Source organism: Misgurnus anguillicaudatus, chromosome 5 (genome assembly GCF_027580225.2).
Source record: "Misgurnus anguillicaudatus chromosome 5, ASM2758022v2, whole genome shotgun sequence".
Classification (NCBI taxonomy): domain Eukaryota; kingdom Metazoa; phylum Chordata; class Actinopteri; order Cypriniformes; family Cobitidae; genus Misgurnus; species Misgurnus anguillicaudatus.
Genome location: NC_073341.2, coordinates 9,191,405 through 9,215,210, shown reverse-complemented (window position 1 = coordinate 9,215,210; position 23,806 = coordinate 9,191,405). Strand labels below are relative to the sequence as shown.

The window sequence follows — 23,806 nt, the reverse complement described above, 5'->3', positions numbered from 1 at the left end:
CACTAGATGCAGCTAAAATTTACACACTGCACCTTTAAAGCAGTGGTTCTATAAACTGGGGTCCGGGGCCTCCAGGGGGGCCGCGAGATGGTGCCAGGGGGGCACCAGTTTTATGACATTTTATAAAATACATTAATTTATCATGAATTCTGTGAAATTAAACCTAAAAAAATAACGCATCACTTCTTTGTATAATTTAATGGTTTTTTTTTATTCAAACGTCAAGTTTTAGAACTGTTTTTTGTCATACATTTTCTTTGGGGGGGCCGCGAAGGAATGCACCGTACACAAAGGGGGCTGTCCGCTGAAAAAGTTTGAGAACGACTGCTTTAAAGAACTTTTATTTAAAGCTGTCTAGGCTCTCCATTAGAAAACATAGAACTGTATTCAATGCACTGTATCAATTTCTTGTGTACAGAGATATTGCAGCAAGGAACTGTTTGGTTTCAGTAAAAAGCTATACGGACCCAAACAGAGTCATTAAAATAGGCGACTTTGGATTGGCCCGTGATGTGTACAAGAATGACTACTACAGGAAAAAGGGTGAAGGTTTATTTCCTGTTCGCTGGATGTCACCAGAGAGTTTAACAGATGGAATTTTCAACAAATACTCAGATGTCTGGTAAATATTGAAAATATTGCCATTACATTTTTTTTAGTATTCATATCCTATCATGAAAATGTTATTTACATATTTTCAGGGCGTTTGGTGTACTCCTGTGGGAAATTATGACATTAGGAAAGCTTCCATATCCAACATACACCAACCATGAAGTCTTAAGCTACATTAATGCCGGTGGACGACTGCCTTTACCAACAGGGTGTCCTAAGAGTTTGTGAGTTCAATAAATAATTGTTAAATGTGTTGACTGAAAACAAAGACATAACAATTGCTTTAAACATGTATTGTATTGTTTGTATTGTATTATATCATGTTTTGTTTTATTATATGATATTATAGGTACAATCTGATGATGGACTGTTGGAAAAAGGGGCCAAATGAAAGGCCAAGCTTCCAGGACCTACAGGAAACCCTGCATAAATTGCGAGATTACGAAGCAGATCAAATAGGCGAAAAAATGATTGCATGTCATGTAAACAAAGCATACTAAGAAGATGGTAAGAAACAAGCATGTTGAAATGTTTTCTATCTCTTCTTTTATATACCCTTTAGAACCACTGTGTATTGTCAATACATAAGCTTTCTTTTTCACCTAAACAATATTGTGATTAGGTTTCTCAAAATCTTCTGGATTAAATGAAATTGCATTGGAAACTTAACCTATTTTGCTACAAATGTACTAAAAGTATCTGTTTTTGGTTTCGTCAGAGGAGGAGGTCTGCACAAGGGTGGATGAAGATGTAGAAACAGGACTTTTTCCTGTGCTCAACACCGATGGACTGAATTACTTGATGTATCGAGCTGAGAGTCCAGACAGTGTCAAAACAGACAATTCAGAGGACAGATAAGACTAGGAAACCACATTTTTACAAGACTTTTTTGACTTTTGATGTCAAATAAATATCTGGTGTCCCCAGAATACATATGTGAAGTTTTAGCTCAAAATACCATCTAGATCATTTATTATAACATGTTAAAATTGACACTTTGTAGGTGAAAATGTGCCGTTTTGGGTGTGTCCTTTAAAATGCAAATGAGCTGATCTCTGCACTAAATGGCAGTGCTGTGGTTGGATAGTGCAGATGAAGGGGCGGTATTATCCTCTTCTGACATCACATGGGGAGCCAAATTTCAATTAGCTATTTTTTCACATGTTTGCAGAGAATGGTTTATCAAACTAAGTTCCTGGGTTGATCTTTTTCATATTTTCTAGGTTTATAGAAGCACTGGGTACCCAATTATAGCATTTAAACATGGAAAAAGTCAGATTTTCATGATACGTCCCCTTTAAAAGTAACATTACGTATACATATCTACTCCAGGAAATGTTTTGGACTCAGAATATAAGTATTTTACAGTATTGCAAATGTTACAGTGTTGTAAAAGTGATTTGTGAGGGTCAGAATTATTGTAGCCTACATTTTTGAAATACTCCTAAATTTTAAGTCTACTCTCATTTTGAAAAAAAAAGCTAATTATCAAATATATAATCTGCAGAGAAATATTACTTAGTTCCCTTGTTGCCATAAAATGTAAAATCGCAACTGTCATTATCCTCTTGACCGAACAGTATGATTCAAATAGGTTGAACAAATTGTGCTCGACTTAAGAGGTCTGAAAAAAATGAATTGCTGGGACTCAGGTGGCTATATTGATATTTATTAATCATCACCATTTGACAGTAGCAGAATAAAAGTACAGTTTTGTTCATTAGAAATCTTTACATATACTCTAAAAGTACTAGTTACAAAAAATATTTACTCAAGAAAATATATCATTTAAATTTAATTTAATACTACCCACCTCTGATGTCAAGATGCACAGCTGATTACCATACATGTATATTAGGCCTACATAAATCTGAATTATTCTTATGGCTCAAATGTTTCAATATTTATTTGTTTGTTTATCCAAAATTACTTGTTTATATATGAGTAAATCTTCCAAGTTATTTACAGTAATCTACGTTATTTATATAAACTGTTTATGACGTATTTGTTGAAAGTCTAAGAGATGGTTTCCCGGAAAGGGATTAGCTTAAGCCATGACTAGGCCTTAGTTTAATTAGGAAATATAACTAGTTTTAACAAACATTAGTTAATGTATTACCTAACATGAACCCATCAGCAATACATTTGTTACAGTATTTATTCATTTTTGTTAATGTCGTTAATAGAAATAAAGCTTTAAATTGTTTATTCATGTTAGTTCACAGTGCATTAACTAACGTTAATTTTAATAAAGTATTAGTAATTGTTGAATTTAACATAATGAATGCTTTATAAGTGCAGTTCATTATTAGTTTATGTTAACTAATGTAGTTAACTAATGAACCTTATTTTAAGTGTTACCAACATGCTTAACTTAAAACATTACTTGTGTGCATTCTGGGGCAAAACAAAGGGCCTCAGTTTGGACAGCTCTTACATTTATTTTAGACTAGAACTAGTCTAATCCCTGTCCGAGAAACCGCACCAAAGTGTTTAAACATAATGGATAAAATGTCATTCAAAAAATTTGTGCGTGTGTGCTCCAACATTAAATGATTTGGATCTCACTATGAAAACCAACAGAAAAATTTAGTGTCAAGTAATGACATTAATTCAATATTTTCACAGGCCAAGTTTACCACCTGTTAGATACTGTAGATATTTAGGGGTGGTTTTCCATACAGGGCTTATCTTAGTCCCAGACTACAATGCATGTTTGAGTTGCCTTCATTTAACCAAAAAATGAAAAACCTCTTGTATTGACATATCTTAACATATATCAGTGCCATTGTTTTGTTTTAAGATGCACCCAATATTGTTATTTTGTCAGGTATGTTTGTAAAAAGTACTTAAATGTCTTAATATAACTAAGACCTAGTTCTGGATTAATCTAATCCCTCTTTAGGAATCTGCCCCTTAATCAAATAAAATGTTTTAATATGTCGTTAGTTGACAAAAAATATGACAAAATTTAAGTAGTTTAAAACAATATTAAAAACAATACTGGTGTGCATCTTGAGACAAAACAATGGCACTGATATATGTTGAGATGTCAGTACAAAATGATGGCAACTCACATTTGCATTTTAGTCTGGTACTAGAATAAGCCTAGCCTGGTTAGCCAGACCTACATCAAGATGTAAGGTCTGGCAACTCTTCACACAAACGGCTCAATGCAAGGGGCGGGATATAAGGTTGTCCCTCAAACTGCCTCTGCACGCAATAGAGACAGAGCGCCGTTATGCAAATTTGAAAACCACGCCCACCGGGGGGGAAATCAATCCAACCGTCTCCATTGAGTTTGTATTGCGAGAAGCCGCCTCCTTGTCATTTCTGGCTTATAACAAAAAACTGAATAATGCCTAAAAGCTGCTGTGTGACAATATGTACAGCTAACAAGCCAAAGAACCCAGAAATAAGTTTTTATAAGCTGTCGAGCCGTAAAACCCAGCCTTTAAGGAGAATAAAGTGGATCGCCGACTACGTTTCCCCCTAGTGGACGCAGTTCTACTAATAGAAGTACTATGAAAAGTTGCCTGTATCCATTTTTGTGTCTTTAAACGCTCGTTTTTTGGGGTCGACAGCTTATAAAAACTTATTTACAGATTAAACTTAAAAACAGAATAATACCTAAAAGCTGCTGTGTGACAAGGTGTACATCTAACACGCCAAAAAAATAAATAAATATTTTTTTGTAAGCTGTCGACTTCAAAGGACGAGCGTTTAGACACGGAGATGGAGGCAGGCAACTTTTCATAGTACTCCTATTAGTAAAACTGCGTCCAATAGGGGGAAACGTAATCGGCGATCCACTTTATTCTCCTTGAAGGCTGGGTTTTGCGGCTCGACAGCTTGTAAGGACTTGTTTCTGTGTTCTTTGGCTTGTTGGCTGTACATGTTGTCCCGGGGCAGCTTTTGGGCATTGTTCAGTTTTTTGTTGTGGGCCGGAAATGACAAGGAGGCGGCCTTTTGCAATACAATGTCAATGGAGACTGTTGGATTGCTTTCCCCCCCCGGTGGGCGTGGTTTTCAGGTTGTGACGCGCTGCGCTCTGTCTCTATAGGATAGCGCTATGACCAATCAGAGCAACGAAGAAGGTGACGTATGAGTCCCATGCGTTTCCCCACCAGTGGAGCTAATTGGTATATCAAACTTTTACCGTAACCAGTCGGCAAAACTCCAAACACATCTTTCTTGCTTAAAAAGGACTTCAGTAGGGTTATTTGCTCTTCACTCAAAGAAAAACATAAGTCTAAGTCCTCCAGAGTCGCGGCCAAAGCCGCTTCAAAAGAAAGCTGTTCGCCAGCAGCAGCAGCCATTCTTTGTTTTCAAGTAGGAACCGTCGCAGGCAGCTCTGTCGTCATCATGTTAAGCCCGCCCCACAGACGCTACACACGATGTGATTGGCCTGACCAAATTTTGGTTTTTGGAGCTGTTAAGTGTATTGTGAGTGCCTAGACTAAACCCTGGCGGCAAATATTTCATACTGCATATATACATATTTCATACTGCATGACAGTTTGGGCGCAAGCAGCTCCATCTGCAATAAAACGCATCGGTTCACTTTACAATCAAGCAATAAAAATTATGGATAAAAAGCCAATTCGCCACCATCACTGCTACATATTAGAGAAACACAATTTATTAAGCTTTGAAAGCTTTGGTAAGTTGTGTTTCCTTAGATTAATATTTAAGTGTATTAATAATTTAGCACCTGAGTCACTCAGTACATTTATTCAAATACAGAATAGCCAAAGAGTAACCAGAAGCAGCTCAAATCATAATTGTGTAATACCATACTGCAGGACAGGCTTTGCACAGTCTGCCTTTTCAGTCAAGGGCTGTATACTATGGAATGCATTACCATCTGATATTAAGGCAATTTCTGACTTGAATAAATTTATTTTAAGGGTTAAGTTGTGGCTAAAGGCAAACCAAATTTGTATCTCTTTTTAATTTATTTTGGGGTTTTTTTGTGTGTGTTTGTGTATGTGTGTTGAAGAAATGTTATCTGTTTTAATATGTTCTTAGACATGCCCAACCAGGGACAGGAGTTGAGAATTAGCAATAGCTATAAACTCTATATGCAGCGCATCAGTTACAGGCTTTGAACTATAACTATGTTTGCTTGTATGGTCCCTGTCAAATAAAAAAGTAAATATTATATAAAAAAGTAAAAAATATATATATATATTTTGCGGCCGCTAGGGTGCGTCTAGATTTCTAGGCTAGAATAAGCCCTGTCTGGGAAGCAGCCCTGTTGTCTCATATCAGATGTAGGTGGCTTCAGGTTCAGCTGTGATTTTGAGGTGTAGTTGTGGTCAGAGACAGATCAATCCTCCGATTTCGTTTCTGCATCACAGTTCAGGAGCATGTGGAAGGTCTCATCCTCACACCGCATCACTTATCTGTGAAAATAATAAAACCATAAACATAATTTTACATTAGTACTTAAAATACATCATGAGAATTAAAATATGATGGGATGATTATCTGAATAGTTTTATGTGGCCGAAAGTCCCTCTCAGCTGGATGTAAGATGACAAAATGAATGCAATGGCGTCACAGATCATGGGATGCAAAGTTAAATGCTTGATCATCACAGATTTCATTGATTCTGGTTGACTCTATGGCTGCAGTCATCATTGAGCATCACACTGAACCGGAGCTGGGTCTGTCAGTCTCTTCATGGCTGTTTGGGAACAAAAGGATGAGAAATGCAGAACAAACAAGTTAGTTTGAATTAGGCTGCTGATATAATGTACAGTTTTTACAGTAAGATAGATGTGCGTTTGGTTCGGGTCAAGCTTATATTGGATTTAGGCAATAAATCAGGTGAACGCTTAGTTAAACATACGAGTCTTTAGACTGATCTTTCAACAAAACAATACAAAAATGAATAAAATTACATATTTTAAACGAATCCATATAAATCAACGAACAAAACGCATGAATAATTTACTGTATAACACTTCATGATGCACGATTAGTATTTCTGTCTGCCGCGTCTTCACATAAAACTTCCAGCTTTGAGCTTCTTCATTGCTGGAGGATATACGGTTATCAAACAGAATATATACAGCTGTCTGTCTGTAGCCATTTGGGAACCATGCGAAAAAACCCTGCAACTCATGACATCTGCTTATGAGTTAATGTTAATGTAATGTAAAATGTATGCCTGTAGATCCTGACATCTTGAATTGTTTACCTGATTTTAAGTTTTAACACTGTACTCATCTGTAATCTAACCTGTTTTAATGTTACTTTTATAAAAGAAAAGAAGCTTTCTCATTTTTCTCATCAAATTTCTCTCTCTCTCAACTTTTTTCTCATTTTAATTTTACACGTTGAATTCAGAAAGCTCTTCATATCACACCATCCTCAACGGATTGCTCTTAATAACATGGAGAGGACACGCATGTGACAGATTTCCCCCATCACCTCTGATACTGATAAGCTGTTATTATTGTTGAACTAAACCTGATCCCGGACAGGTTTTAACGTTTGAATCTGTTGCTCGACAGCAACTACAGGATGTGATTCTAAGAACCAAATAGATCAAAGAACCCAAAAAATAACAATGAAATCCAGCTAACTGAGTAATAAGTTTAAAAAGTTGTAAACCAATGATCTCAAGAGTTAGGTCTTTAAATTTTTTAATTGTATTTGGGGGGGGGGCTTCATTGAAGCTTTCTGCTGCTGCTCCCCTCAACTTCATTTTTTGTGAACTGATAAGCAAAACAGCTTTCTCTCCAGGCTGTCTATAGCACTGCTTATTGAAGGCTGTAAATAAAACAAATGGAGATTTAATGCATGTACGTCACTCTACATATTAAATATAACATGACACTTGTTATATTCAGGGCTCGGGTAAATTTGTACCTGTGAGACCGCAGTGCTAGACGAAGCCTGGAGAGATGCACTCCTCTGGGCTTGAAGTGCACGTCTATAAATACATAAACACATTTCTTAATGACCAGCAATATTCTTCATTTCTGCAAACATTAAACTTTTGTTAAAACTGAGATTTTGCTAGACTTGCTGAGACTTACTGAATAGCCCGATTTCGCCTTTGCCTTTGCCTTCTTTTCTGTCTTTTTCTTCTTTTTTGCTGCAAAGTAAACAAATAGAGATGTAATACATGCATATTACACTACACATTAGATATAAATTGGCAGTAGATATGTTTAGGTAAATTTCTACCTCTGAAAGGACAGCTGAAGGCCCTGGTGCTGGCTGCACTTTTGGAGAGGAAGGTCTATAAATACATAAAACAATATAATTAACACCTGTTTTTACAAACATTCAGACGTTAAACAACTGCTGTCTATAAAAATGTTGAAACAGCTAAACATTACATTATAAATGTTTGAGTTAAAACAGAGAGAATTTGATAAACATACTGAGCTGGGGGCATGGTTCTCGCCCTTTTTCTTGTCTGTATCTCCTGTAAATATAAAGAAACAAAGATTGAATGCATGTATATTACACTACATTTTACATATAGATTGACATTAGTTTTGTTTAGGACAAATTTTTACCTGCGACACAGCATCAGCATGGCGCTTGTGGGGCGCACATGCTGATGCTGGCTGCACTTGTGGAAGGGAAGGTCTATAAATACATAAAATAAAACAATATTGTTAAGAGCTGTTGCTGCAAATATTCCAACACTAACCGAATGCTGCCTATAAAAAGCATGTTACAAATGTTAAAGTTATTTGGCTAAAACTTACTGAGCGGACTTTGCCGCCCGTCTTTTCTGTCTTTGGAGCCTTCTCTTTTCTCTTTTCTTCTTCTTCTTTTGCTGCAAATTAAACAAATAGAGATTAAATGCATGTATATTACACTACACATAAATTGGCAGTATATAGATATATGTAGGGTTCTGGTAAATTTCTACCTCTGAGACTGAGGTTGAAGGCCTATAAAACACATAAAACAATATTGTTAAGACCTGTTGCTTCAAATATTCAAACACTAAGCACAAGTTTTCTATATAATAACTGTAAATGACCACAGCTAAACATTATAAAAAGAGAATTTGTTAAACTTACTGAGCTACAGTCCTTCTGGCTTTTTTTGCCTCAACCTCCCCCTCATCAATTGTGTGTGGCTGTAAAAAAAACAGGGATTTAATGAATGCATAGCACACTACATTTTACATATTAATTGACATTAGTTATGTCTGACTCTGGTAAATGTTTACCTTTGACATGGCAGCAGCACGGCGCTTGAGGGACGCACGTGCTGCTGGTGCTGGCTGCACTTGTGGAGGGGAAGGTCTATAAATACATCAAATAAAACAATATTGTTAAGAGCTGTTGCTGCAAATATTCCAACACTTAACATTGCTATTTGTAAAATCCCTAAAGCAAAACGTTATTTTACAAATGTTCAACCTAAACACTTTAGAATTTGTTAAACTTACTGAGCTACTGAAGTACAGCGAGAAGTGGCCGGAGCAGCCCCCGGTGGAACCGGCAGAGGACCGGGCCACGTTAAGACCTGCTGAGGAGCAGGCGGGACTGGCAGAGGAGCAAGAATAAAAGCAAGAATAAAAATAATGGCAGTAACACTAAAAATTATGATTTTGGGAACATTTGTGCATATAAGAAAAACTGTTTGAAATTTAAATAATTTTTAAATAACTTACAGATAACCGGCAACGGTCCGGCCATCATCAGACACCGCGGAGGGGCGGGACCCCCAGAGGAGCGGGCACGGCCCCCAGAGGAGCGGGCATGGCCCCCAGAGGAGCGGGCGCGGACCCCAGAGAAGCGGGCGCGACCACCAGAGGAGCGGGCGCGACCGCCAGAGGAGCGGGGGCGTCCGGGACCTGCCCTCTGCCGGCCCTTTGCCGGCCCTCTGCCAGTTGCACCCACAGACCCAGTCTCAGGCTGAGCTGAACCGGATAAGCAAGAATAAAAATAATGTCAGTAACACTAAAAGTTACGATTTTAAGAACAATTGTGCATATAAGAAAAAATGATTGAAATTTAAATGAATTTTTTAATAACTTACAGATGTCCTCTGAGTTCTGGACCTGCTCAGCAGTTGCCGTCGGCAGGACCAGCAACGGAGCGGCCGTCGGCAGGACCGGCAAAGGACCGGCCGACGGCAGCACCCGCTGTGGACCGGCCAACGGCACGACCGGCTGAGGGGCGGTACCCCCAGAGGAGCGGTTGCGGCCCTCAGAGGAGCGGGCGCGACCGCCAGAGGAGCGGGCGCGACCGCCAGAGGAGCGGTTGCGGCCCCCAGAGGAGCGGGCGCGACCGCCAGAGGAGCGGGCGGGACCGGGACCTGCCCCATGCCGGCCCTCTGGCGGCCCTCTGCCAGTCGCACCCGCGGACCCAGCCTCAGGCTGAGCAGAACCTGATAATCAAGAATAAAAATAATGTCAGTAACACTAAAAGTTATGATTTTAAGAACAATTGTGCATATAAGAAAAACTGATTGAAATTTAAATGAATTTTTTAATAACTTACAGATGTCCTCTGAGTTCTGGACCTGCTCAGCAGTTGCCGTCGGCAGGACCAGCAACGGAGCGGCCGTCGGCAGGACCGGCAAAGGACCGGCCGACGGCAGCACCCGCTGTGGACCGGCCGACGGCACGACCTGCTGAGGGACGGGACCCCCAGTGGAGCGGGTGCGGCCCCCAGAGGAGCGGGCGCGACCCCCAGAGGAGCGGTTGCGGCCCCCAGAGGAGCGGGCGCGACCGCCAGAGGAGCGGGCGCAACCGGGACCTGCCCTCTGCTGGCCCTCTGCCGGCCCTCTGCCGGTCGCACCCGCGGCCACAGTCTCAGGCTCCGCTGAACCTGATAAGCAAGAATAAAAATAATGTCAGTAACACTAAAAGTTACGATTTTAAGAACAATTGTGCATGTAAGAAAAACTGATTGAAATTTAAAAGATTTTTTTAATAACTTACAGATGTCCTCTGAGTTCTGGACCTGCTCAGCAGTTGCCGTCGGCAGGACCAGCAACGGAGCAGCCGTCGGCAGGACCGGCAAAGGACCGGCCGACAGCAGCACCCGCTGTGGACCGGCCGACGGCACGACCGCCTGAGGGGCGGGACCCCCAGAGGAGCGGGTGCGACCCCCAGAGGAGCGGGTGCGGCCCCCAGAGGAGCAGGAGCAACCCCCAGAGGAGCGGGCGCGACCGCCAGAGGAGCGGGCGGGACCGGGACCTGCCCCCTGCCGGCCCTCTGGCGGCCCTCTGCCAGTCGCACCCGCGGACCCAGCCTCAGGCTGAGCTGAACCTGATAATCAAGAATAAAAATAATGTCAGTAACACTAAAAGTTACGATTTTAAGAACAATTGTGCATATAAGAAAAACTGATTGAAATTTAAATGAATATTTTAATAACTTACAGATGTCCTCCGAGTTCTGGACCTGCTCAGCAGTTGCCGTCGGCAGGACCAGCAACGGAGCGGCCGTCGGCAGGACCGGCAAAGGACCGGCCGACGGCAGCACCCGCTGTGGACCGGCCGACGGCACGACCAGCTGAGGGGCGGGACCCCCAGAGGAGCGGGTGCGGCCCCCAGAGGAGCGGGTGCGGCCCCCAGAGGAGCAGGAGCAACCCCCAGAGGAGCGGGCGCGACCGCCAGAGGAGCGGGCGGGACCGGGACCTGCCCCCTGCCGGCCCTCTGGCGGCCCTCTGCCAGTCGCACCCGCGGACCCAGCCTCAGGCTGAGCTGAACCTGATAATCAAGAATAAAAATAATGTCAGTAACACTAAAAGTTACGATTTTAAGAACAATTGTGCATATAAGAAAAACTGATTGAAATTTAAATGAATTTTTTAATAACTTACAGATGTCCTCTGAGGACCGGACCGGCGGACGAGCGGCCATGGGTCGTCTGGTAACCCGGGCAGGTACCGGACATATGAGGGGGCGTACTGGTCTATATATATATATAAATAAATATAAAAATATTCAGGGACTACCCAATTGCTGTTTACATTTTTACATAAACATGGCTAAAACAAATATTACAAATGATTAAGTAAAACAAAAGGTTAATAGCTGAACTCACGGAGCATTAGATTGCCTAAAGCTCGCATCCACCTCCTCACATGTCACAGTAACAGTCTGCAGGAAAAATAACAAACTGAGAATTAACAAATGATCATTAAACTACTTTTTAACTTAAAATTGAACGAGTTATGATCAAATTTAAACCTGCGAGATTTTCGCAGACTGAATCCTGCCCGGGCCTGACCTTCGCCCATTGGGCTGTCCAAAACCTAATAAGCAAGTATAAAAATTACAAGTTAAAGTACAATTGTGAAGCCCTTTAAATCTTAATAAATATGTATTGCAACATTTCAAACTTACAGACTCCCCTGGACAAACCGCGGGACACAGAACCTTCTTGAGCCTCCAACAGACCTCCTGGAGGGAACTCCTCAACTAGCTTTGTCCCACTTGGCTGGAAATGCAGAAAACAGAGAATTAATACATGCACATTCAATTACTTTGTAACTTGGCACTAGTTATGATAAGGGCTCTGGTAAAACTCTAACCTGTGAAGCACAAGTGGGAGGCTTGTGAGGAGTTAGTCCCAGGGATCCTGGATAGCTCATAGAAGGTCTATAAATACAAATACAAAACTTAATAAAACCTGTTTGTGCAAACACTCAAGTACAATGCAATTTTTTATTTACAGCTAAACATATTTTTTTGTTTAAAACATGTTTTAACAACAATATTACTGTGAATGTTTTATGTTACCCTTTACTGAGACCGCCTTCGTTTGATGCCGCAGAAAACTTTGAAACAAGTTTCTGGGCTTGAAACACTGGACCTGTATATGAAAAGCATTTTATGAGTTTTACAGTATAAGAGTTTAAGACCATTTTTTCTTCCAGTATATTGTCCAGAAGTGTCCATTTGAGATTAAGTCAGGTGTGAGAAGGACTTGCAATGTCAACAACATTAACAACGGTATTTGGTAACGCTTTATATTACGACCCGCAATGTACGGCATAATTAAATTGAATTTACAGCATAGCTATTTGTAACTTTAAAGTACATACTTGTAGGTATAAGGTAACAATATATTTATTTTGGGGTAATAGGGTGGTAAAAATATGGAAAATTATCAATTATTTATACTTTATAAATTATTTATAAGTATTTTAGAACTACAGTGTACCTATTGTAATATTACATGGTATGTACGACTTAGGCAAGTATCTGGGGAAATTATTTAATATTTTTTGTACATTTTTCGTATTCCCTACTTACTTGAAGAAAGTATATTGTATACAGTCGATGTCTACGAGCCACGTCGTCAAATAAAATATAACAGCACATCACTTTTTAGTAGCCTATATTACTGATATGATTTAAATAGCAAAAATCCAGCTGATTTATAATAATATCGTCCCTTAGTCATACATACCAAGTAACACCACAATAGTTACAAAAAATGTTCTGTGGTAATCATGTGGTATTTAACTCTGTCCAAAAGCTTTGGTTATACCACACAAAAACAACAGAAAACCCACATATGGCATCTAATGGTAAATTCGTGTGATACAATACCATTTTTACCACCTTATTACCCCAAACGCATCACATTGCCCCCCTACACCCACAAGCATTATGTACTGCAAAGGTACTCTGTTGTTACAAACAGGTACGCTGCGAACTCCGTCTAACTACCCGGTACATTGCGGGTCTCAATACGAAGCGTTACCCATGTTTTTAAAGTAACTGTCAAGTTTTTAAGTTAACGTTAGTATAGTAGCAAAACGATAACTGAGTTTTACACTTTACACGACTTTTTAGTTACAGATAGGCTACTGACTCACTTACACAGTTCATGTCAAACTCTGATTAACACAAATATAATAAACACATCTCATTTTACTTTATAGTTAATAACAGAAGAAATGGGTTTACTTACAGGTCTCTCTCGCGGTGTCCGAAATACGGTGAACCGGCATCACCGCGGACTCCACAGCTGGCATCCGAGGACGCCTGCTGTATTGTCCGCGGTGGACCTTCGGTTTACCGCTAGGCTGGCGTCCCAAGAAAGAGACCAGCCAATTGTACATGGCCAAAAAAACCCGCGCGATTAGCCGGAATGGCCGGCTAACCGCAGCGGGCTTTTTTGGCCGTCTATAAATCATTGAGAAAAAAAAGAAATAAAAAACAAACACACGAAACACACCAAAAGCTAACTAACACACGCTCAAAACAAAACAACAACACGCAAAACACACAAATTAAACTAAAAAACGAAATACAACGAAATAGCAATGAAGAGCAACAGCAACGTCAACCAAAATCTCCTAACTTTAAACCCACAAATTTTCTGGAATTCGCGCGGTCTTATATAGCCCTCTTACAGTGACGAAATAATCACACATGCTTACAGTTCCATTAGCGTCACTTTTACTGTGACATCACCTTGTGCGCCATAGAAATAGTTTAACCACTTAACTGTCGTAGAGGAACACCTAGGTTTACTATTTTGGATGTAAATGTTTGTTGAATCATGACAAACTATATATGTTTGGAAAGGTCGAAGCATCTAGAATACATATTTCAGCAGTGTTTTATAAAATAAATTATGTAGGGAGAGTAATTGATTCATTTATGAAGAGAGTGTGCTTCAAAAGATTTATATCCTGCTAAATGTCCTGTCCCAACAGTGGGCTTACAATTACTTCAGTGTTTTGCATGAATTCTTATCCAATCATGACCAACTGTATATCAATGGAAAGCTCTAAGAGTGTAGTTTTCATTTATCATCATCATTTTGGGAAAAGATTGACATAGTGCGAGTCATTTTCTAAAAGGTCAAGCAGGCCCACATTGTTTTTACATATTTATAACACTAATACCCCAAAACCTAAAAACCTTGACAAACTATACATCTTTGGAAAGCTCTAGAGTGTAGTTTCCATATTTCATCACAAGTTTAGGAAAATTATGACGTTGTGAGAGTCAGTTTCTAAAACGTCACGGGCCACAGGTGGACCCAATTTGTTTTTACATATGTATAGCACTAATACCCTGTTCTAAACCTAGACAATCCAGTCAAACTATATATCTTTGGAAAGTTCTTAGAGTGCAGTTTTCATATTTCATCAAAATTTTGGGAAAGAAATGACGTAGTGAGAGTCAATTTCTAAAAGGTCAACATGTAGGCCCAATTTGTTTTTACATATTTCTAAACCTCTACTCTAAACCTAAAAAATCTTGATAAACTATATCACTGGAAAGCTCTCAGAATGTAGTTTTCATATTTCAAGGTCATCTGATGATAGAAATAATGTAGTGACAGTTTTTAGTTACATGACCCCACCCCCCATAGGAATGCATATTAATTTTATATATTCATAACACTATATCCTGGTCTCACCCCATGGCGTCAATATTTGAGATATCGATATATTACAGAGAAAAACTATAGACCATTTTGCCAGATGTAAACAACACTGGTCCAAAAGCACTTCCTCTTGTTTTACATTTTTTTTAGTTAATATTTATTTTACATTTTAATACAATTAATATTAATATTTTGTTCAGTGTTAAAAAACTGAAACAGGAAGTCTTCTGGATCAGTGTTGTTTCTTGCAAAATGGTCCATAAACATATTCTCCATTAAATTGTCCTTCGACCCAAAGCTAGGCCTGTCATATAAACACATAAATATTAGCCATATATAACATCATTTTAATTATCATTGCAGTATTTCGTAGTGTCTTTACTATATATGAAGTGTTTTCTATAGGTTATGTTTGTATTGTAATTACTTGTTGTTGTTAACTGTAAGACTCTTTTATTTTTAACATTCAGTAACATTTATCTCTGACTATATAATTCTTATAAAATAAACTAGGGATGCACCGATAGGATTTTTTTGGGCCGATACCGATATTAAACACTTGTATATAATACTATACAGTTGGTTTATTAGCTAGTTTATTTCTGCATCAAATTATTTTTACTGAACATGGATTTGATCTAATGAACATTCAACTGAGCAACATAATAAGAGAGGCACAAATTAAGCTAAAACAAATATAATAAGACTGCATGACAACCTTCAAAGGTGGTTTTTGCTATTCAGCATTTATTTTATTAACAACATTAACTCATTTTTTTTTTTTACATATAATGGATTTCTTTATGCAGTTAATTAATAAACAATCGGTATCGGCCTTTCTTGTGCTATTGCCGATATGCCGATGGTTTCAAATTCATCAAAAATCGTCCGATAAATATCGGCGGCCGATACATCGGTGCATCACTAAAATAAACCCTAATTATCATCCGAACGAATATAGTGACCGTGTATTGTTTTCATATTGCTTAAATAAGTGTGGGCTAAACATTCCCCAAATCCATTCACAAAGTTAAAACGTAGAAAATGGATTAAGGTTCACAGTGTTGGGCAGAAACTAGTAACTAGTTACTTTAATAATATTACTTTCCCTGGTAACTGGTAGTGTAATGATATACTAAAAAACAGATACATTACAGTTACCATCCAAAAAGGGCTAGTTGCTAGTTACATGTTTAATTGGCACCTGCTTGAGCCTGTTGCAAAATTTGGTATATATGTTACTGCTTTATTACATTACATAACTTGTTTAACAAATAGTTTGAGGCTGTTGTACTCTTCATTTATCTGCAACTTTCATGGATTCACAGATTCACAAATCTTTTATGGTGGGGTGTGCAATTGAAAAGTAATATAACTAGTAGTGTAACTAATTACTTTTGGCTAGTAGTAATAAGTACATTTACATTTAGCAGACGGTTTAATCCAAAGCGATTTACAAATTATGTAGAAGCAATCACATCAACAAAAGGGCAGCAGTACATAATTGCTCTGAATCTTGTCTCGGTTAACCTAACCCAGTACATGGTTATTTTTTATATAAAGGAAACATTATGAAAGAACAGAATAAGAGAAAAAGTAAGTGGTAGCAATGCAGGCTCAGGTATAAATAAAAGAGATGTGTCTTCAGTCGATTTCTGAAGGTTGCCAACGACTCTGCTGCTCTTGTGGTGCTGATGATGAAGCCACCGCAAGCCACCGGAGCGCAGACATCTGAAAGAGTGTGTGACTGAATTAGTTTATTAGTGTGTGTATGTATAGGGGTGCAGAGTATGTGGCCGTCTTCTCCCTGTTAAACTTTTCCTTGTAAATTGGGTTGCCAGCCACATTCTGTATTTTTACAACTGTAGACAACTTTTACAGACTTGACCTGTAATTACCAGATACAGTATCATGCTGCAATTTATTTTTTACAGTATGTTCTATAAAACTTTACACTGTAAATTTACATAATGGCAGCTGTAATGCCAGCAAATTACTGTATTTTGCAACCAACCTGATCTCACGAATTTCCGTGGCATAGTCACAGAATTTTTTGCTCATTTTTCCGTGGCATTCTCACGGATCTCCGCATTTTTCCGTGGCCCTGCTACGGACTGTCTTTTTCCGTGGCATTCTCACGGATTGGTTACTCAACTGTTTTGTCCTATTTTCTTACCATTTTCGCTTCGGTTTAGGGTTAGATTTACATGAAATGACATCCCTACCCAAACCCAACTCTAACCCCAACGCCAGGCGACAATTGTATAAATCAGAAAAAATAGTATAAACCAATAGTTAAAGTGACATAATAACCAAACACCAAATCTAACCCTAAACTGAAGCAAAAATGGTTTGAAAATAGGAAAAAGCAGTTGAGTAACCAATCCGTGAGAATGCCACGGAAAAAGACAGTCCGTAGCAGGGCCACGGAATAATGCGGAGATCCGCGAGAACGCCACGGAAAAATGAGCACAAAATTCCGTGACTATCCCACGGAACTTTGTGAGATCATGTTGGTATTTTTACAAAACTATAACCAAGTTCTGTATTCTACTGATATGCCACTTAATTATAAATGAGTCATTACATGTGTTATTGCAATAAATTGTAAATATTGTTTTTATTAAAAAGTCTCAAATGGAAAGTAAATACATAATACACACATACAAAATTTAAAACGTTTATTTTTTACAGGCAAAAGCCATAAAACTGCCTTATATAAACATGTTGGCTGAAATGTCAGCTGTATGAAATAAATGCACTTGACAGTTAACGTTAACAGAACAGTTAAAGGAACAGTATGTAAGAAATTTATATCAATTAATCATAAAATAGCTCTGATATGTCACTAGACATTAACAAAACATTTTCATTTCAAATACTTATAACACTGACAACAGTGGTCTGGACAGGATATTGTCATTTAAAAAGTGGAGTTGCAGCCCTCAACTGATGTTTATGTTGTCATGTTGTGTATTGGCCACCAGTTGGGTGGTTGCAGTACCAGTTTTAGCCACAAGTTTTGTGATTGCAATACCAGTTTTGGCCACAATCCTACATACTGTTCCTTTAAGAATTATCAGAACATAAACAATGCTCTTATAACTTTCAAAGAATGGAAAGGTTTTAAAATATTTATTTTAAAATTATGCAAAAAAAAAAGAAGGAAAAAAATGAAAGCCAGGAGGGAAAAATACAAAAAACAAAAATTACTATTATTTTGATGTCTACACTCTAAAAAACGAATGTGTTAAACACAACACAATCAGTGTTATTATTGGAACAACACACTTCGTGTTACTTTTACACAACTTGTGTTGTCACTTTTATTTATTTTAACACAAAATACATTGCATTTCACTGACAAAACTTGCAAACAAACCAAACTTTCCACCTTAAACTATATTCTGCTATAAAAAAATAACAAACTTGTGTATACTTTCAGGTGCTCAGCCAAGGCTGCATATTAAAAATAAAAGTTTGATGAACTTTTGGATGTTGTCTTCTTACTTACACAGTAATTATTAAATATTTATTCATTAATTGTGCAATTTAATTGTATTATTTGGTGTAAACAGAAGTAATTGGGGAAGATCAATGGTCTGTTAAAAAAAACGTTCTAGTCAAAACGGAAATCTGAATGTTAGGGCTGCAACCCACATTAAACAATTATTAAGCATAGTATATCAAAATATAAATCCAAAATGCCTTTTTTACTTCATGTTGTTAATGCCCAAATCAGAATTTGTAGAAAAAAATCTGATCTTTATTGTGCACTGGATCACAACTATATCACAACCAGTGGCGGCTGGTGCAAAAAAAATTTGGGGGGGGGCGCAAACACACTCAAAATCAAACTTTTACTGTAGTAATGCAGTACGTTTCTTTTTGCTTTTATAGCAATAGCACATACATTTTTCCCTCACAACAGGGAGTACATACAGTCCATCAGCTCAATATGCACGGTTCGTGAAGTTTCCTTAAAACAGTGGTGTTGGTTTTCTCGTGGGTGCTTTTTAAACCCTACAACAACAAAACTAACAACAAAGTTGACCAAGCCACGTAAAATACCGGATTATATGAGCTCTCGCTCTCATTATGTCCACGCAACACAAACTCAAACGTGCCACAAAAGTTCATGTCGTGCACGTCTATCACACATTCAGACTTTAAAACAGCAAACAGGGAAAAAATAAAACTCAAGAAGACTTACATGATATCCAGCTAGCCAACTCCATTTGCCATGAGAAGTGGTGGAGAACACAGACTGCCATCATTTGACTCCGTTGGTCGATCTGTTCCAAGCTTCATAATCCTTTATTTATTCATCAATTAAATACCTTGTATAGGGAGATTTTGTAAGGATAAAAGCATCTTTTCCTTCATCTCAAGATATTTCACTTGCTTTCACTGATCTGTACTGTAGCTATCAGTTAACACAGCAATCTCCAACGCGGTTATGAGACTCTTCGAACCATCCAATCACAGGAGGTAAAAAACATTAAAAGCAATATTGATTCGCTTTCAACATAAGTGGAAGTGTTTGGGGCGCACAGTCCTGCGCCCCAGGGCGGATCCGAAACCAGCCACTTAGAGCTCAGCCTCAGGTGTTAATACTCTGTTAAATAGTTTTTATAACAGCATCATGAATATTCTTCAGTTCATAATGTTTATTTGACCGACTATTAATAATATTTGACATAGTATTAACACTTAATGCCATTTAAATCATGGTTTAATGTAATGTTAACCCACAAAGCTAGGTAGTTTCTTAAGTTTGATAATTATTGTTTATAATTTATAACAAGTTGTGTTGTATTGGTTTATGTGTCAAGTTGTCATAACAAAGATATCTCAAACAATGTCATCTTTGCATTAAAAATTACATAATTGAGTAAATGACACTTAATGGCAGTTGTCATAAATGTGCATAAAATCTTCTTCATGTTCATGACACATGTCATGTTATGATTATGAATGTGTCATGTTGGCCTTATGCACACCCCTTCAAGTAAAGTGTTACCAAGTTTTTTCCTAGTTTTTTATTTTTTACAGGGCAGGGGAAAGCAAGAGGTACGTAAAATAAAATGAAAGTTTCTAAGTAGTTGCACACATCTAAATGCTTTTTGGCATTCAGAAATAGACCCAGATAGATTTCAGCCTAATAGGGATACTTGCACAGAATCACAAATTTCACATGTATTTTGTGTATTTTCAAAATACAAAATACTGTATTTGTATTTAAATACATTTTTCCTCACAGTATTTTGTATTTGTATTTAAATACATTTTTCAACACAGTATTTTGTATTTGTATTTGAAATACATTTCCATGTATTTATGCCCATCTCTGGACACAACAATATATGGTACAGCTCTTTGACACATCAGGCATTTAAACGCAGATCAACATTCACGGCGAGAAATGTCGGCACTGGACTGAAACAGAGATTAGGAAGCTCATCACTATCAGCACTGAAGTTGAGATCATTCACCAGCATTACAGAACAACGCATCACACGCTCCTTATGATCTTGTCATAAACTGTGGTTTTTGACAGACATAATTAGCAAACTTCAGACACTGTGGAAAAAATATGTACACATCTTTACAGGATCTTTACGGAAAATCATTGGCAGTGTAAATGAACCAAAATTCAAACGATCTGGACAAATCCCGGACGCATTTTTCTTGTATTTTCCGTACTCTCTTGTGGGAAAAGGACTTTATTCATGCTACAGCTCTAGCCTACTTATTGCTTTTATAAAACAGTTACCACACAATGCTAATATTAAGGCAAAAATAAAGTATCAATGCAACTTTCATGAAGTAAAATCACTAAAAGCTATCCTTCTGCTGGAAAAATACAAAGAATGTTGGGTGCAGCAGTCACAGATGTGTTCTATCATAAATAAAACACATACTGTAGCTATTTACCAACCAGAATCAATGATGGGAACTAACCGTTTTATAAAATGCATTCAGCACCATACCTATTTGTAAATAATGTCGAAACCGAAAAATTGCAACAAACAGAAATCAATTCCTTACAGTGACCTTTGCATGTACCCATTTGTGAACAGACTTCTGGAAGTGTTCTTTTTGAAGCGATTTAGGTGTTTATTTTGCTAATAATGACCCTACAAATGTGCCCCTCAGGGGTGCCCTTCCCTGTGTACTGCAACATTACGTTTTATAATGCTCACTTTGGAGGCTTGCCTTAAAGTTTTGGGCCCTCATCCAAAGAGTTATTAGTACAATTGTCTCTTTTTACTTTCTTCACACTTTCATCAATTTACAGGACCACTGCAACGTCTTGTTAATATCTTGTAAAGGAAGAAACATCCGTTGGCCCAATAGCGGAAACCAATCGGCATGGCGAAGGGTCCTTGCACGTCTTGCCATTTCTGGCGCTTACGGATGATGTTTTAACATTCAGCAGTTTAGATCATTTTATCTGATAAAATCTTGTTATTTGTAATGTGAATTAAATAGACACTTGTCTTTGATAATTGTGGAATTTGTATAAATGTTTGATTATTCTACACTGTCAAAAATAAAGGTAAAGTGTCACTGGGGCAGTACCCTTTAAAAAAGGTCCCAATATGTACCATTTAGGTACAAATATGTATCTTGGAACTAACAATATGTACCTTTGAAGTACTATATACTCTTTGGGTACAAGGGTGTACCTTTTTGAAAGGGACGGGTGCTGTCCCAGTGACAATGTTTGTACCTTTATTTCTGAGAGTAACCACTGATCTATATAAATGACTGGATTGCGCATAGAACGCTTAACGTAACAGCGTGAGGTGAAGCCAGCGCAGAGTTCGAGCCGCCATCTTGGTATAGGGAATGTGGAGTTGACGTCACGCGGTGTTGCAATATGGATAATCCGCCATATTTGCAGGCACGCGTCCTATCCCGCTGTATTTGAGTTCATGTGTTGGAGGTTGTTTTTGTATTTTCTGTCGAGATTTTAATAAACTTCGATACGTTTGGTCAGTACTGCTCGATCAAGCAGGTCACGCGATCGTTCAGGGAGGAAACTGAACAACGGAATACGTTTTTTCAGCTTTTATTCGTGGAAAAAACAAAGGAAGCCGGTGCAGGAGCTGACGAAAAGACGCCGGATCGCGTGGTTTGCCTGCTGCAGTTAGGAGAAAAACGTTTACTTTTCGAAAAAAATCCCTGCAATCAGCAGAGTGTGTTCGCTGCATTTTCAGTCATTCAGTAATTTGTGATTTATAAAAGCAGAACCACTTAAATTGTCTTGTTTTTATGCTAACACTGTCAAACTAACTTGTAAATGTAAGTTATTGATTGATTCATTGATTCATTCATTCATTTCTGATCACCCTAAACACATGAGTTATAAAAATAAATATTTAGACCATTTTGACGATTGTAACACGTATTTTTTATTAAATGCAACTGCTCAAACCCACTGCTTGTGACTCTTTAAATAACAACGTTAGCTAAATATTTAGCATTTTGTTTGTTTTAATAACTTGGCCAAAACAGAAGTGCCATCTTATGAACATGTGTTAATTCATCGCGCAGAATACAACGGAGAAATTATTTTATAGAATCATTAAGATACGTAGGTATTAACACATTGTCAGTAAATAGCTGGTTTGCCAACCATAAGACTCCAAAAGAAGAAGTGTCATCTTACTATCAGCTTGAAGGGATTTATAGTTCTTAAACTCCTGCAAAGTATAAATAAAGTCCTGCAAAAACAAGGTAATTGTCCAGATATGTAAGCGGAGGTAGTGCGTCTGGATCCGTAATCCAGTCTTGGGCTGCTAAATCATGGATCTATGTTGTTTATTTGTCCAAATAAAGTTTTTTGGCAGTAGCATTTAGTTTCTCCCTATAGGGTCCCTTCTCTTTTTCTTTCAACTTCTCGATTTCTTCCGTTCCTTTTCAATTTTACCTAGTTTTTAACTGAACACACGCACAATTAAATGGCATAGCGGTCGGCGGTGCCTCTAAACATGGCGCCCACGTCCCATAATGCAACACTGCGGTGACGTACATTAACATTCCCTATACCCAGGGATGGGCAGTATTTCAAATACATGTATTTAAAATACGTATTTGAAATACAAAATAGTATTTTGTATTTTAAAGCCTTTGAAAAAAATGAAATGTAATTTGTATTTAAATACATTTAAGATGAGTATTTTTGTATTTTTAAAATACTCAAAATACTTTGAGCCAGTCAACCAGTCAGGGTGCTGTTTTCATGCATCAACTAGTTCAGACCAGACAACAGAGTTCAGGTAAGCAAATATATCTGTGCAGCTTTTAGTGGGCAATAATTGAAATGTTGGAGTGGGAAATAAAGCAAAGGCGATTGAATTATTGGGTGTGATGTGATTTGTGTTATAACTGTCGCAAAAGGAAATTCAAATTCACACTTTCACGTTGGCAAGCAGTTGCACGCTACAGTTGCACTTGCACATTGCACGACTGAGACAGAGTGTGGAACGCTGACAATTTGCCTACACTTTTGACTTAAAGGAAAACCACAATTTTTTTATATTTTACTACGTTCTTATCTCAACTTAGACAAATTAATACATAACTATCTTTTTTCAATGCATGGAGAAAGAGCACATAGTTTGCAGCATTTCGACCTCGGCGCGCAGTAACATCTTCACAGGAGTAATGATGTTACTGCGCCCGAGGTTGAAGTGCTGCAAACTAAGTGCTCTTCCGCCATACAATATAGTTCTCATTTTTTATTCACTTAAAAATCACGTTTTATTTTGTGCCACCATACTTACTTGTGTAACTATGTAACAGTCTTTAAATAGGGAAAACATGAAAGTGTTT

At 38.1% G+C, this 23,806-nt stretch overlaps 1 protein-coding gene and 1 long non-coding RNA gene across 2 annotated transcripts; one reads left to right on the top strand and one right to left on the bottom strand.

Annotated features, from left to right (window-relative positions):
• The first annotated feature begins 482 nt into the window (after positions 1–482).
• On the top strand, positions 483–1,774 carry LOC141363900 (uncharacterized). The gene is made up of 4 exons (XR_012369532.1): positions 483–622; positions 702–836; positions 962–1,119; positions 1,331–1,774. It is a non-coding gene; the product is annotated as an uncharacterized lncRNA (long non-coding RNA).
• A 2,674-nt stretch (positions 1,775–4,448) lies between these two features.
• On the bottom strand, positions 4,449–14,946 carry LOC129414315 (uncharacterized). Its single transcript, XM_073867365.1, has 23 exons — positions 13,532–14,946; positions 12,352–12,424; positions 12,144–12,210; positions 11,956–12,049; positions 11,800–11,864; positions 11,654–11,709; positions 11,430–11,521; positions 10,987–11,316; positions 10,544–10,873; positions 10,101–10,430; positions 9,637–9,987; positions 9,269–9,517; positions 9,044–9,140; positions 8,822–8,897; positions 8,670–8,728; positions 8,516–8,537; positions 8,349–8,419; positions 8,154–8,226; positions 8,016–8,059; positions 7,816–7,870; positions 7,665–7,723; positions 7,495–7,558; positions 4,449–6,304 (listed from the first exon to the last, which is right to left on the bottom strand). Exons 1-23 carry the CDS (start codon positions 13,755–13,757, stop codon positions 6,299–6,301), a joined length of 2,889 nt encoding a protein of 962 aa, XP_073723466.1. The 5' UTR covers positions 13,758–14,946; the 3' UTR covers positions 4,449–6,298.
• Between the last annotated feature and the right edge of the window lie 8,860 nt (positions 14,947–23,806).